This window comes from Arachis hypogaea, chromosome 13 (genome assembly GCF_003086295.3).
Source record: "Arachis hypogaea cultivar Tifrunner chromosome 13, arahy.Tifrunner.gnm2.J5K5, whole genome shotgun sequence".
Taxonomy (NCBI): Eukaryota; Viridiplantae; Streptophyta; class Magnoliopsida; order Fabales; family Fabaceae; genus Arachis; species Arachis hypogaea.
In genome coordinates, this window is record NC_092048.1 from 135,222,224 (window position 1) to 135,236,822 (window position 14,599).

The 14,599-nt window shown below is 30.6% G+C and overlaps 1 protein-coding gene across 1 annotated transcript; it reads right to left on the minus strand.

The window, feature by feature from the left end:
- Positions 1-1,709: 1,709 nt before the first annotated feature.
- Positions 1,710-9,265, minus strand: LOC112733876 (homeobox protein knotted-1-like 6). The gene is made up of 5 exons (XM_025782973.3): positions 8,785-9,265; positions 8,533-8,652; positions 8,273-8,414; positions 2,042-2,304; positions 1,710-1,964 (listed from the first exon to the last, which is right to left on the minus strand). Exons 1-5 carry the CDS (start codon positions 9,124-9,126, stop codon positions 1,833-1,835), a joined length of 999 nt encoding a protein of 332 aa, XP_025638758.1. The 5' UTR covers positions 9,127-9,265; the 3' UTR covers positions 1,710-1,832.
- Between the last annotated feature and the right edge of the window lie 5,334 nt (positions 9,266-14,599).

Genomic DNA, 14,599 nt, shown 5'->3' on the forward strand with positions numbered 1-14,599 from the left:
TTGATTTGCTATTTAATCTCATTTAATAATAAATACAAATAAAAAATTATTACATGCATATTTATATTTTTTATTTTATTCATCAAAATTATGATGCTATCACTATTATTTATCTAATTAATCAACTGTAAAATACAAATAATTTTTATTTTTTGGTATAAGACAACAAAGTTGCACAAATAAAAAAAATCATTTAGCTAGAACCTCAAATGCAAATCAGCAGCAAAGAACACAACCCATTTTCCAAACTCTCCAATCTCCTTTGTATGGTTGATATAAATAAAAGAGAATGAAGTGATTTTTAAAGAGTAAAATATATAATTTAGTAAACTTTTGGCTAAAAATAAATTATTTTATTATTTATAAATTTTAAAAGAGATGAGAATAAAAAAAATTAGTCTTGCTTTATATAATTCAATACTTTGAAGACTATATTTTTTTTATTTGTAATTTGGTCTCACTTCTAATAATAAATACAAATAAAAAATTTATTACATGCATATTTATATTTTTTAAATTATATTGTGAAATGATAAATTAAATTTTTTATTTATAATATTATTTAAATAGTACACACACATACACGTAAACCGCTACTGGCAGTAGCGGTTTACACTCACACACGCGCACATAAACCGCTACTGCCAGTAGCGGTTTACACTCACATACACACGCACGTAAACCGCTGCTGGCAGCAGCGGTTTACACTCACACACTCACACACATAAACCGCGGCTGGTTGTAGCGGTTTATACACATCTGTAAACCGCTACTGCCAGTAGCGGTTTACATAAAATAGTGAAACAATGCATTTGCGTATTAAATTTGGAAACAATGTATTTGCGTAATATTGGGGTCAAACAATTTAGATGCGTAAATTGTCCTAATATAAAAGTTAAGTTCTATGTGTAAGTAACTTTTATAATCTAAAAATACCAGATTAAAATTAACTATTACAAAAGATTATTCTTATTATATATTATACATTTATAGATGAAATATTCTATGGTTATTCATTGTGATAGAATTTTATTTGGACCAATATAATAATATCCTATCGAATTTATTCCAGGTCTTTAAGTTTTGAAAAAAATATATATATTTTAATATATTATTGATAAATTTATATATGGCGTATAAGTTTTTTAGTAGAAAAAAAAAAGTGTTTAAAATGGATATAATTAAGAGATTCTTAAAAATAAATTGTAAAGAATAAGAATAAAATATCTCAAATGTTTTTAGATGTATTGGCCCATTCCAAATAGACTTAAAAAGATATGCTGGACTACTTGAATGGTCTAATTAATCTCTTTACTCTTCTAGGTTTTAAAACAAGCAACCGGCATAAAGATTCTGAAGTTGACAGGAGAAGGGGAAGATAAAAAATAAAAGGAAAAGGAAAAAAGAAACGATTCTGAAGTCTCAAATCATTCTCAATACTCAAAAAGGGAACAATGTTATTATGTACGGTAAATACGTCAGGTAAGGAGTAATCCAAGCAGATCCAACCTTTCGTCACTGTTCCTTGTCATCTACTGACCAAACTAGTAATTTGAATGTGTAAATCCCAAATCTTTATAATAATCATGAACCACGTTATACGAAACAGAAATTCCAAATTACATTTCACAATGTGAGTAGTACTGAGTAGCCATTTATCAAGAATACATGTCACGCAAACAATTTATACTATCATTCCCCATTCTTTTTGTGGGGAATAAGTAAGCATGTCAGAGTCATAAATCCTTAGATCGGCGCTTTCGACATAAATTTACACAAGCAATAATTATTAATTAATTAGGAATATACAGTTGATAATTCACTGAGATCGATCATCCTTCGTAGAAATTAAACTGCATGTTCTCCGAGGGTTTCCAATGACGCTTTCTTTGATTAATAAACCAATTGTTAATTTGCTTCTGATCTAGTCCTGTCGACTTCGCCAGTGCAACCTTATCAGCTTCCTAAGTCATATACAACACCACCACACATTAACATGCAAAATTCAAGGTTGCATATGTTTAATTAATTATATATTTACCGTTGGATAGGGCCATTTGTAGTGTATGTTCCACCACTGAAGGAGAGTTTGCCTAGCGTCTTTGGGTAGCTTGCCCCTTTTTTTCTTCTTTGAGAACTCAAATTTCAAAGAACTAATGTGACTACCAAACTTGCGTAAGAGCTTATCCTTAAGATCGCGATCTTCAACCCGTGACTGTGATTGTGATTGCCCATCTTGAGTATCAGCATCTCCACCACCACCACCACTTAAATATTCCTCCGATGATGCACCCCCATCATCATCTACAGTGTTATATGAGAATGCAATTTCAATTATTGCTCTTGCTAACAGAAGAACATGAAAAAGGAACCATACATTAATTTTTATTAAAACGTGAACCTCACTTAAATCCAGTCGAGTTAATAATAGTAGATAGAGTAGATTAGTATTATTTTCTCTAGTCTTGTGTAGCGAGGGGAAGAGACAAGGGTTTGGAGAGAGCAAAGCACACCTAGGTTGGGAAAGTAAAGGCACCACCCTCAGTCTCAGTCCTCCTCAGTGCCAGGTTCCATCCATTGTCAGATTCTGAAGCTGTTCACCCCCCAACCACACCCACTCGATCTAATTTTGACAGTGACGTAAATCAAACAGTACGGATAAACTATGAACAAAAATAACACGGGTCCTCGCATCCACCAATCCATTCACCAGGACCCTCCACGCATAAACCTTTTCCATTTTCGTGCTTCAGTCAACAACAGCAAATTTTACAGGTGTCCTTTTTCATTGCATCCAACAAGAATCAATGTAAAAGCTAAGGTATCCATAACTTTGAAGTGTTCCCTTTAGAATTTACTACTAAGTGTAGAAAGAAGTCTTCTGATTAAGTATTACTCATTTAGAATTTCACATGTATCTATCAAGTATCATTCTTGGTTATAGTACAGTACAATTGGAAATAAGAATTCATCGTCACTCTAATCTCATGGTTCTAAATGAATGTTCAACAGGAACTACTCCGATATACTACTAGGAGAAGAGGAAAGACAGGTTAATTGGTGATCATATTCATATATCAAAGAATTAACTGTCAAATTAACCCTAAAAGATAACATGTTCTTTAAATTCATCCTTTAAATATTTTATCAATTAAATTGATCATTCAAAGATTACAAATTAATTATTTTTGTCCTTGTATTATATATGTTGTCATGTCATCAATTATTGATTTAAAATGCTAATGAAATAACGAAAGGAATTAATTTGTAATATTTAAAAGACTAACTTGATTTTATAAAACCTTTAAATTTAAAAACAACTCATTTTTCAGGACTAATTTATACATTAATCCTGTATCAAAAGATGATACCCTTCATTTCTAGTCTTGACTCTTAATCAATCGTTAAAGGATTTGAATTCTCTAAATTTTGAATTTTACTTGAGAGGGTAAAGTATAATCTTTTACCATTTATTTTATAGGTGGAACACAAAAAAAGCCGTTTAAGAGTGAGAAATCATACTTTACCTTCTCAGGTAAAAATTTAAAATTTAGAAGATCCAAATTCGAGTGTATTTGACTTGGCATTTGGAGCTTCAAACTCATGTTTAGTTTTTTTGAAAACTTCACTTTTGATTGGCTGTTTTTTTTTTCTTCTAGTCTAACCTATGTTTCACCTAAAGATAGAAATTCATGTTTACTTTTTATTTATTAATTTTGTCCTTCATTGTTTATTGTTGATACAGTGAATTTTATTATTTTTTCTTTTTATAATTTTCATTAATACTCTCATACATATTATTTTTTAGGTGAATGCTATCCTACCCTCTCTAAAGTAACATGTAAGATGTGTCATATTCTAATTGGATATTTATTTTAAACTAAGTTACTTTAATCTCATGAGAGTTAATAATATCTTTAGAAGATGGTGACGCCTGACAGAAGAAGAACATGAAACACCCGATAAGATGGTGATACTTAGGAGGCACAACAACGATGACAAAGGAGTGGAAAGGAGTAAACGCAATTAGAGAGAGTTGGAGTACCTTTTCTAGAAGAATGATTTGGGAAGAGAAAACAAGACATCCAATAAGACGGTGATACTTGAGAGGCGTAACAACGACGACAAAGGAGTACAATGAAGAGGAGTAAACGTAATTAGAGAGAGTTAGAGTACCTTTTCTAAAAATATGATTTGGGAAGAGAAAACAAAACACCCAATGAAATGGTGATGTTTGGGAGACCCTTTTCTGGAAGAATGATTTGGGAAGAGAAAATAAAACACCCAATGAGACGATGATGCTTGGGAGGCGTAATGACCACGACGAAAGAGTGGGGAAGAGTAAACGCAATTAGAGAGAGTTGGCGTACCTTTTCTAGAAGAATGATTTGGAATGAGAAAACGAAACACCAATGAGACAGTGATACTTGGGAAGCGCAATAAAATAGTGGAAAAGGTAACTTACATGTTACTTTAAAGAGGATAGAATAACATTCACCTATTTTTTATAGAGTTCTTATTATTTATTGTTTATATAAATTTTATTTTTTTGACGTTCTTGTTATTTTTTTTAGTTTATATTATGATTATATTAATCCTATTAGAAAGATCGAATTAAATAAAAAAACTAACATAAAAATTATATTAGAATCTTTAATAGTAAAAATTTCTAGTTAAGAAAATACTAAAGAGTACAAAAGTACTAGAAATGAATATTAGAATTTATTTAAATATCTAAAATAAAATAATAAGATAATATAAAATAATTATTTAAATTTATGTATTTTTCAATAATTTTCATTTTTAAGAGTGATTTTGAGTAAGAAAAAATATAGGGGCTAATATTTTTATTAAAATATGACCAATACTTAACCAGTAAAAAAACAAAAAAAAAAAGTAAATAATCTCACACCATTAAATGTAATCTCGTACCATTAAAAACAATAATGATAGATAATTGATGGTTACAAATCACAAAACTTACTAGCCCATTAGCTTTGAGTAATATAATCCAAACAGTTAGTTTACTATAATTCACTTTGGATGAAAATTTAGGTGCAGTCAACTTCACGTGAAGTTGACCTGAGTTTTCACCCTGATTTCATGTAAAAATTGACAAACAAAAACCACGTTAACACCAACTCATTTTTAATCAAAATTAATTTTAAACAAACTCTCATTTACAAACTTCATCCCAAATACAAATAACTGTCCAACAATAACTGACTGCGAATTTGACCAAACCCCATGTATCCTCTGACAAATAACTTCCAGAGTCTTTAACCCAAAAAATAAATGAAAAAGCTTCTATGTACTGACTTTTGTATACCATTTTTAACTTTTTGTATTAAAAGAGATAATGAAAAGTAAAATAATGCAAAAACGTTTCTACAATTACAGAGTGCCTGTGGGGAAGGTCTAAAATGGGGGTATACCTGATTGTATAATGGCTAATAACGTTTCTACCATTACAGAAAAACAGCGGGTGTGCACGTGAAATGCGAAAGCTGTAATTCCAAAATCACCCGCTGCCAGCCTCCAATTTTACGTTTCTCTCTCATTTCTGTATTTTTATACACAATTTGAATTAATTAACCTTTTTTTATTTCTTCCTAAAACTGCCCAACATTTGTCAGGTCGTCCTTTTTATTTCATCGTTAGATATCCCAATTTTAGATAGATACTGCTGCATCTGCATGTCACTTTTTCCTATCATATTTATATAAACTACTTTATTTGTGCACAATAATCAAATCTTTCTTTTTTTAACGCAAAAAAATGTTATAACCTACCTTACTGTAATACAGAAAATATATTGCACAGCACAAAAATAGTTTGAAGTAACATGCAATCGACGTTCCATGAAAGTTAGCTTATTTGGTAGTAGCTAAATGAGAACATCTAGAACTAGAATAAAGAATGTTCAAATTCACAGAACATGCATGACCAGATAAGTTTTGAAGGTTCAAAATCACAAAGTACGCATGACTGAAACAGATAACTTTAATCACTTTATACTTCTCTAGTGGAGATGGAGACAGACATCGAGTACAAAGGAGTACAGCACAGAACTATTTATATTATCTTTGTTTCTCTGTCACAATAAATGTATCCTTCGCTTGAATAAGAACTGGTAAAGATTAAGAAAGGATACTTATCCACAGAACAAAAACATACCAACAAACTAAGCCAACATTTCAAGGTACATAACCGTTAGTGTTTATCAATCCACACATAGCAAATGCCTCACTAATACTAAATACCTCTTGAGTTTTTTTTAGAAACACAAAACTCAACATAGCATTATTGTGTAGAATATATAGTACAAAGAAACTTGAAAGGCAACCAAGACTTTCAAACATAAACACAATGGGATATAGTTGTCTAGTTGCCAACTATAACCCAACCTCACCATCATTAACATAAACTGAATATAATTAAACTATTACATATTAATTAGTACAATCTATAGTATGTCAGCTATAAGTGAGTAAACTGGAATGAATTTTCGGTCAAAAATATATGATACTCAAAGTGCATAAACCAATCATTAATTCAACAAAACACAAAGTATATCAAATCTTTTTTTTTGGTGACTACAAAGTATATCAAATCTACTTCTGTTTGAATAAAAATAAGCGATTTATTATAGGTTAAAAATAATACAAACCTAATCAACATTCAGTAGCAAGAATGTACAGATGAGAGCATAACAAATAAGAAATTCTTAAATTTGGTTGTTTTGAGTGTAAGAACGCCAAACATGCTGTAAAATGCAAAATTTGACACTGTTTTGCAGAATGACAACATCAGCCCCTTTACAGAGAAAATCCCAAGAAACGTTTTTATATTGTCCCACAATTTGAGCTCTATTGTAACTCGCACTATAATAAAAGAATGATGAGAACAAACACCATAATACAGTCAGATAATTTATGTCCATCAAATTTAAATCCAAAAGCAGCACATTGGAAGCTTGTAGCAATATCATAATAAATAGGTCATGTGTATTAACTGCCCTAAGCTAATAAATAATAAACTCTAATCTACTTAGTCCTGTCTTAAGCAGTAATATAATCTACTTTAATTTGTAAAACAATGTCAAGTGCCAAATAACAACAAAGACACCTTTTTTTTTTTATAAATTGCACTAGTTTTTGAAATAGTAAAAAAATTCCATAACAAAGTAGCCACGGCAAAAACAAAGGAAGTGAAAATAAAGAAAACAACATAATCACAAGTGAAAGAAATTAAAAATGTATCCATGCATTACAATGGATCATATATAAATCATACTTAATTGACACCTAATAAGTTATATTATCCTCAGCATAAATCATGGCCAGATAATTAAACAAGCTAATAAGTAAATATTTTGAAGGACATACAGTGCCAAACATATGTGAAGATGAAAGCCATTTATGACGATTGGGAGTTTTGAAAACATAGGTGTATTCATTGGTTAGTGAGAGGTGTATATCTGAACTACATCAATAACGAAACTGAAAAGTCATTTGCAAAGTCCGTTGTTCCAGAAATTCATTTCACCACTAGCAGGAAGCAAAAAAGAAAATGTGATCTGATCATAAAGACTGAGAATTCAATATAAGTCCAACGAGCCTACCTATTAATTCAAGACTACATCAAGGGCCCATGTAACAATGAAAGGACTTGTATAAATATAGAAATAAAAAAATAAATAAAGCTAATAAAGATCTAAACATTGTTGACCTGCCATGAATGACCAAAAAGTTAAAACTTTTCTTTTAAAACTCGGAAGGAACCAAGGTAGTTACTGTCTCGCAGTGAAATTAATCACATACACACAAGGGGATTTTAAAGTTACAACGCATTAACTGCACAAGGAAATATCTCCTCTGCGTGTGTGTGTGTGTGTGAGAGAGAGAGAGAAGGAGAGAGATGATTGCTGGTTAACAAGGTTGATTAGGGTTTTTCCCTTATTAAAGTCTAAAAAAGCTGCGGCCTGCGTGTCTAGTGATACTAGATCACTTGGTCAATCTAAGGAAGAAAACCATGGATTAGGCTTAATTAAACCCTGCGAATGTATATTATAAACACCATTTTAATTAATTAATTTTCCACATAAAATGAGAGAGAGAGAGAGAGAGAGAGTAATTGGTGCACAGATATCAACGATGGTGCAGCGAGAAGGCTGAAAGAGAAAAGAGGAGAGGGGGGGAGTACTGGGAGTGGGAGTGGGAGTGGGAGTGAAATAGAAGAGCTAATAGTAGGTAGGGTGATAAAGACTGACCGGAAAGTGATGCTGGAGCGGAAGCACCTGTGCAGCAGAGATTGCTGAGCTGCGTTTCGATCTTGTTGAGGAAGCTGCTCGCTTCCTCGAAAGGCCGAGTCAGATCGCACTTATACTTCACCAGCATGTCACAGTATGTTTCCTACAACCACCCCGAGGGGGGAAAAAATAAAATCCTCAATTAAAAAACAAATAAACAAGCATGTGAATTTGAAGAAATAGGGAAAATAATATGGAAGAGGGAGGGAGTGTGGGGGGACCATGAACTCGTCGAGCTCGGGATCGGCTCCTATGCACGTGGAATTCACGTCCCCCTTGCAAAGGTCGTTTTCTCGCTGTATCTCCTCTAACAAACTTGCTATCTCTGGAGGCGCTCCCACCTGAAACCCCAACGGACTTCCTTTCATAACCGTCAACCATATTAACTAATTCAAAAATAAAAATAGAAACAGAAAACTGAAACTCAAGTATTTCGAGTTAGTTACCAAATAGAAACGGTTACAATCAGTTACCTTCTGGCAATCGATGTAGGCTTGGAGGAGGCGAGGGTAGTAAGGGTGAGAAGCGATTTTGGCCTTCATGTGAGAGGAAGAAGCGGCGTCGTGGGAGTGGTGACGCTGAAGGATTTCGGGGACGACGATGTTGGAAGAGGGTTCCGCTTCTGTGATGGCCGTTACGCCGGAGGCTGCAGCCGAGAGAAGCTCGTCGGATCCGAACATAGGAATCCGAGCGCCGGTGGACATCAGGAAGCTGTGGTACTCAACAGGGAATATTAGGTTGTCCGGTGTCAACGGCGCCCTGTCTGAGTACACCGTCGTCGACGATGGCGGGACTCCGTACATTTCGTCCTCCATGGACGGAAGCAGCCGCGGCCTTACGTCTCTGATTGTTCCGGTGTTTAGCGTTTAAGCTTGTTTGCTCCTTGAGTTGTAGCAATATGATAATTGATAAGCGAGTAGTAAGTGAGGAGTGTGAGTAAGTGGCTTTTATGGTTATTAAGGCAACTAAAAAGGAGAACAATTTCAAAGATTTTTTTTTTATAATCAAATTTTTTATGATACAAGTAGTAGAGAGTAGGGACGCAAAGATGCCTAATTAATATATATTTTTTTTAATAATCACAATGAATCATAAATTAGAGAAAAACTTTTTTTAATATTGGGTTCATCCTCCAAAATATTCATTATGTATATTGTATTAAATTGGAAGACGCCGCAATTTTACTTTTTAAATTTCGTAAAAAAATAAAATGGTGATGCCGATTTTTATTTTTAAAATTTTTAAAAAATAGAAAATAGAATAAAATGTTTGCTGGGGAGTTTGATATATTTTTTTCCTTGGGAAAACAAAGTTGCTGAAATATGTAAATCAAAGACCAGAACAATAAATAAAAAAATAAAAAATAAAAAAAGATGAGAGCTTACATTAGAGAGAGAACAGAATCACAGACACAGTATGTGGATCAGCTCAGCTCAGATCAATGTTCATGTCTACACAGTCCACTAACATTAATTTACTTGATTGGTAGACAAAAAAATTTTACCTGTGATTTTAATTTTTAAAAATGAGTTTTGAGACTAATAAAAATATATGTAAAAAAGAATAATATTTCAACTTTTTAAGTTGAATGAAATGCAAGAAATAATATAATGTTGACAAGTGGTGTTGATGATATTCGAATTAGAAAGACAAAAATGAGTACAGTAGGTTTCCTGAATTAAACTAAAGGATAAATAAAACATCATTTAGGTTGTCTAGACCTCCCGGGGGGCCAGGTTGTAGTGTAAACATGCCCCCCCTCCTGTTAATTTTCAGCCAGAAAGAGTGCTCATAAAAATTCAATTTCTTTCCCAAATTAATTCGACATACAAGTAGTTTTGAGCCTGTACCAGCAACACCAAAGACTAATATGCCTGTCAGGTTATTTAATAATTCCCAACAGATGCATGAACAAATTTTAAATGGACTCTAATTTATTACTATAAACAATTGACATGGACCATTATAGAAGATAACTAACTATATTTATTAAAATATAAATTGATGTGAAGTGTCTATAATACAATTTTTTTTTTTTTACTTTTATGTAATTTTAAGTTTGAGTGTCAAAATTAGTTATTTACAAGCGCAGTTTTATACTTTTATATGAACTAATCATATACTCGTACAAAATTAATAAAATTGTACTAGCTAGTATAGATAACTCGAATTTGAATTCTTTAAAATTTGAATTTCATTTTAGAGAATAAAGTGTGATTTTTCACCATTAATTTCATAGGTGGGACCAATAATAAATATGAAAGAGAAATTATTTAAGGGTAAAAGATCACACTTTATTTTCTAAAGTGAAATTCAAACTTTAGAGGATTCAAATCCGGATAACTCATACATAGCAAACATAATACAAAATTCTCAGCATTACCGAACAATAATAAAGGTAGGGGGCTGGTTAGAACCTTAATTCTACATATTACCTAACTAAATGACCAACGTAATATGGTTTTATTTAGCCTGGTTATTGAGCATTTTTAAGCATGTTAGCCATTGAACCAAATATATCCAGATATCGGACACATAATACATTAGGTGTCTTCCCAAATCTTGAATATGTAATTCCATATGGAGAACTGCCTTAAATTGTAAGAAAAATAAGCTTTTAAAATTGTAATACAGCGAAAAAATATAACAAAATTTTCTTTAACATATTAGAACACATGTCACGAGAAATTATTATGGTAAGATATATAATTATTTATGTAGATTTATTCATTTATTTAATTTTTTAAATAAATACTTTTACAACATGATATTAGAATTTTAATAACTTAAAAAATTAGAATTTAATCACTAAAAGACAAATTAAAAAATATATTCTTACGAAAGAGTCATGTAAGATAAATAATTATTTATGTTAAAACAATAATCATAAAAAAAAATTGTTAAGTAAAGACAACTTATTGAAAAAATAAGATAAATAAAAACAAAAAATAAAATTACCTGCAAAATATATCATTTATACATACCTAACCATCTTAAAAATTGGTCCATATTTGTTGCGACTGTTAACCTCCTTGAAGCAATCATTAAGATAAAATTTAACTAACTAGAACTCTGTTAAAACGGTAACGAGATGAATTCGTTTCTAAAATATGGTACAAAAACCATCTCAAAACTCGATATTTACTTCACTACCTCTTGAAGATGATTAATTTGTGTTAGAGTGTATTTTTTTAATTAAAATTTTAATTAAAAAGGACAAAAAGACTAATATGTTTTATAACAGTAACTTTTAGGACTAAAGTACTTAATTTGAAATTTTTTGGAAATTAATTTAAATGTTTATTTTTTTAATAGCAAACTTGAATATATTGAACTGTTATGTATACAACTATACAATTATTTATGTATTATTTAAAGATTTAAATTTTTAGGAGAGATAATTTATGATGATTAATTAGTAATTGATCTCATTATGTTTAGTTGTTATATATATATACTTACATGCATATTAGTGTAATTGAAATTGCGGAACACATAATAATAGCTATCTTGTACCCTATTTATATCAACCTTACCCTACCTCCTCAACTCAAGCTCCAATCATTGCATCTCTGATCAGTGGAATCTACGGACTATGGTTCCTTTTGTTCTTTTAGTTTGTACATAAACTGATAAAAGATGAAAGGGAATCCTCACTTGAACAATATGGATCGCTTCTTTCACTGTTAAATAAACAAATTAGGGTCCAATAAATTAAAGGTTAAAAAAAAAAGTGAAGGAAAGAATTGAAGGCACCTTTGCTTTGCTCGCATATAATAATAACCTCTTTTATTTATTTATGTTGATGGCTCGCATAATTCTTGTTCTGTTCACATATATAATTATAAATCTCATGTAAGAAAAAAAAAATACATAACCTTTTTGGAATTTTTTCGCGCAGCTTTTTCCGTACAAGACCTACGGTTAATTGAGTGGAGCCCAAATTATTAGATACATTATCTATTCTTTTTTTGGCTAAAGGTTTTAATTTCAATGCCAAGAATGATATTTTTCACAATTTATTTGGTTGTTTGAAAATATTTATTAACTTGACATCAATAGAATAATGGTTTAGTAATTCCTTGTTAAAATCTGGTCACACAAAAAGAGATATAGTATTTAATGAAAAATATTTGAGATCGATATTATTTTTTATATTCCATAATCTTTCTAAAATAATGAACAAAAAGAAAAATATCATTTGTGATAAAATTTATTATTTAATAGATCTTTATTATTTTATCAAAATTTTAATTAAATTTTTATAGAATTTAATATTAATATACTGTCAATATAAAACAGTTTTACACATATAAGTGTACAACAAATTACATAATGACACGTCAGTAAAAATAATTATTTTTTATATTGATCACGTGAATGAACAAATTATTATGTGTTCTACAATAAATTTAGTTTGTACATAAATTGATCGCGTAAAAGATCGAATATAATTTGGTGATTTTGTAAAATATTTTATGTTATAAGTAAATCAAAATTAAATCTATTTTTATAATTTAACAGTTTAGAATTTGATAAAAATAATGAACAAATTAAAGAAGTGGTAATCGGTTCTCAACTAATCTTTGTATTAAAAAGTAGCAATATTATAAAAGATTAATCATTAAAATATTTTCTACTGTAAATAGGGGGAAAGCCATGACGACAACAACGACTTCACAACGATATTACCTTTTATGACTTATTTAGTAGAAAACATTATATATTCGACAGAGCTATAGTATTGAAAAGAGATAGCATTGACTAAAGTTTTTGAAAATTTTAATCGATGCTATTTTAATTTGTTTTTTATTTAATTTCTAATATTTTAAATATATTTTAATAATATTGTTAAGAATTAACATTGTTAATAGATATGTTAAAATAACAATTTTAAGCTAACGTAACACTTATATGTTATAATTCTAGATTGGCATGTCATTAACATAAATTTGTCAAGGTACATATTTTTAATCATATAAAATTATTATTAAAAAATATTAAATATTTTCTTTCTTAACCTTTTTATTTATTATTTTATTAGCTAATTATCGATTTAAAAAAAATAAATTAATTCCTGTATGTCTACCGTTTTTATTATAAGTTTTCAAAACATTATAGTTTGAGAAAGAAAATTTCAAGCTATCGTTTCAAAACATTATAAATACGACATTTTACTTTGATAAAGTGACCTCTGGCATAATTCATTACTTTAAATTGTCATTCTTATTTGGAATATATATGCAGAACTGTACTATCGTTAATTAGTATTAGTATATTAAATGTGCCTATTAAATTTACCTTTTTATAAATTAAAAATAAATAATAATAAGAAAATGTGATTATAATTAAGATATTAAATATGTTATATTAAAATAAATTATGAATTAAATTCATAAATTAACAAATAATTTTTTATAAATCATATATAACAAAATATATTTTAAAAGAAATATTTATACACCAATCTTTTCTAAATTTCAATATTCTTATTATATATGGTATATATGGAAATACAAATGTGAATATGCATGTAGTAGAACTTAATCAATACTCAATTGCAACGATAACTATACTCGTTATTTTTATTCTACAGCGTAATATTTAGGTTAACTATGATTTTGGTCTTTAATGTAGAGGTCAAAAATTTATTTTGTCTTCGATCTTTTTTTCGCTATAAAATGATCTTGAAGGTTTAACTTAGTTTTAAAATAATATTTTTATCGAATTTCTTTTATTTTTATTACCAAATTAGCCTTATCTAAAAAATTATTAAAAAAAAAAGAAAATGGAAAAAGAGAAAAGGGAAGGTCGCACTTTGGGAGAGGGGGTGTTGTTTCCAAGGAAGAGGAGAAGGGGGAAGGGAAGGTGGGGAATATAATCTCCACGTTGCCGCCGTTGCTTTCTCGCCGATGTTCCTTTTTTCCTCAGCACACAATCACACTAACGGCAAGAGAGAAGAGAGCAAAGAGAGAGAAAGAGAAGAGAGGAACGGAGCCGTTTTTGTCGCCACATCCCTACCCTCTTTGCGATTCGCAGCGCCGCCGACCACCATAGCGCCCTCCTCGTCATGATTTGCAGCCTGCCACCACCGCATCGCCGTTCTCATCGCAATTTGCGGCATCGCCACACCACTGCTGCAGTCCTTTCCACGCGATCCACCAACACCACCGCAGCTCTCCTCAGTTAACTGCCGCAGCCCCTCCTCCCCAACCACCGCCTCGAGGTCCCTGCAGTGCTATTTCAATTTTTTTTCTTTTTTCTTTAATTTTTTAAATTTAAAGGAAG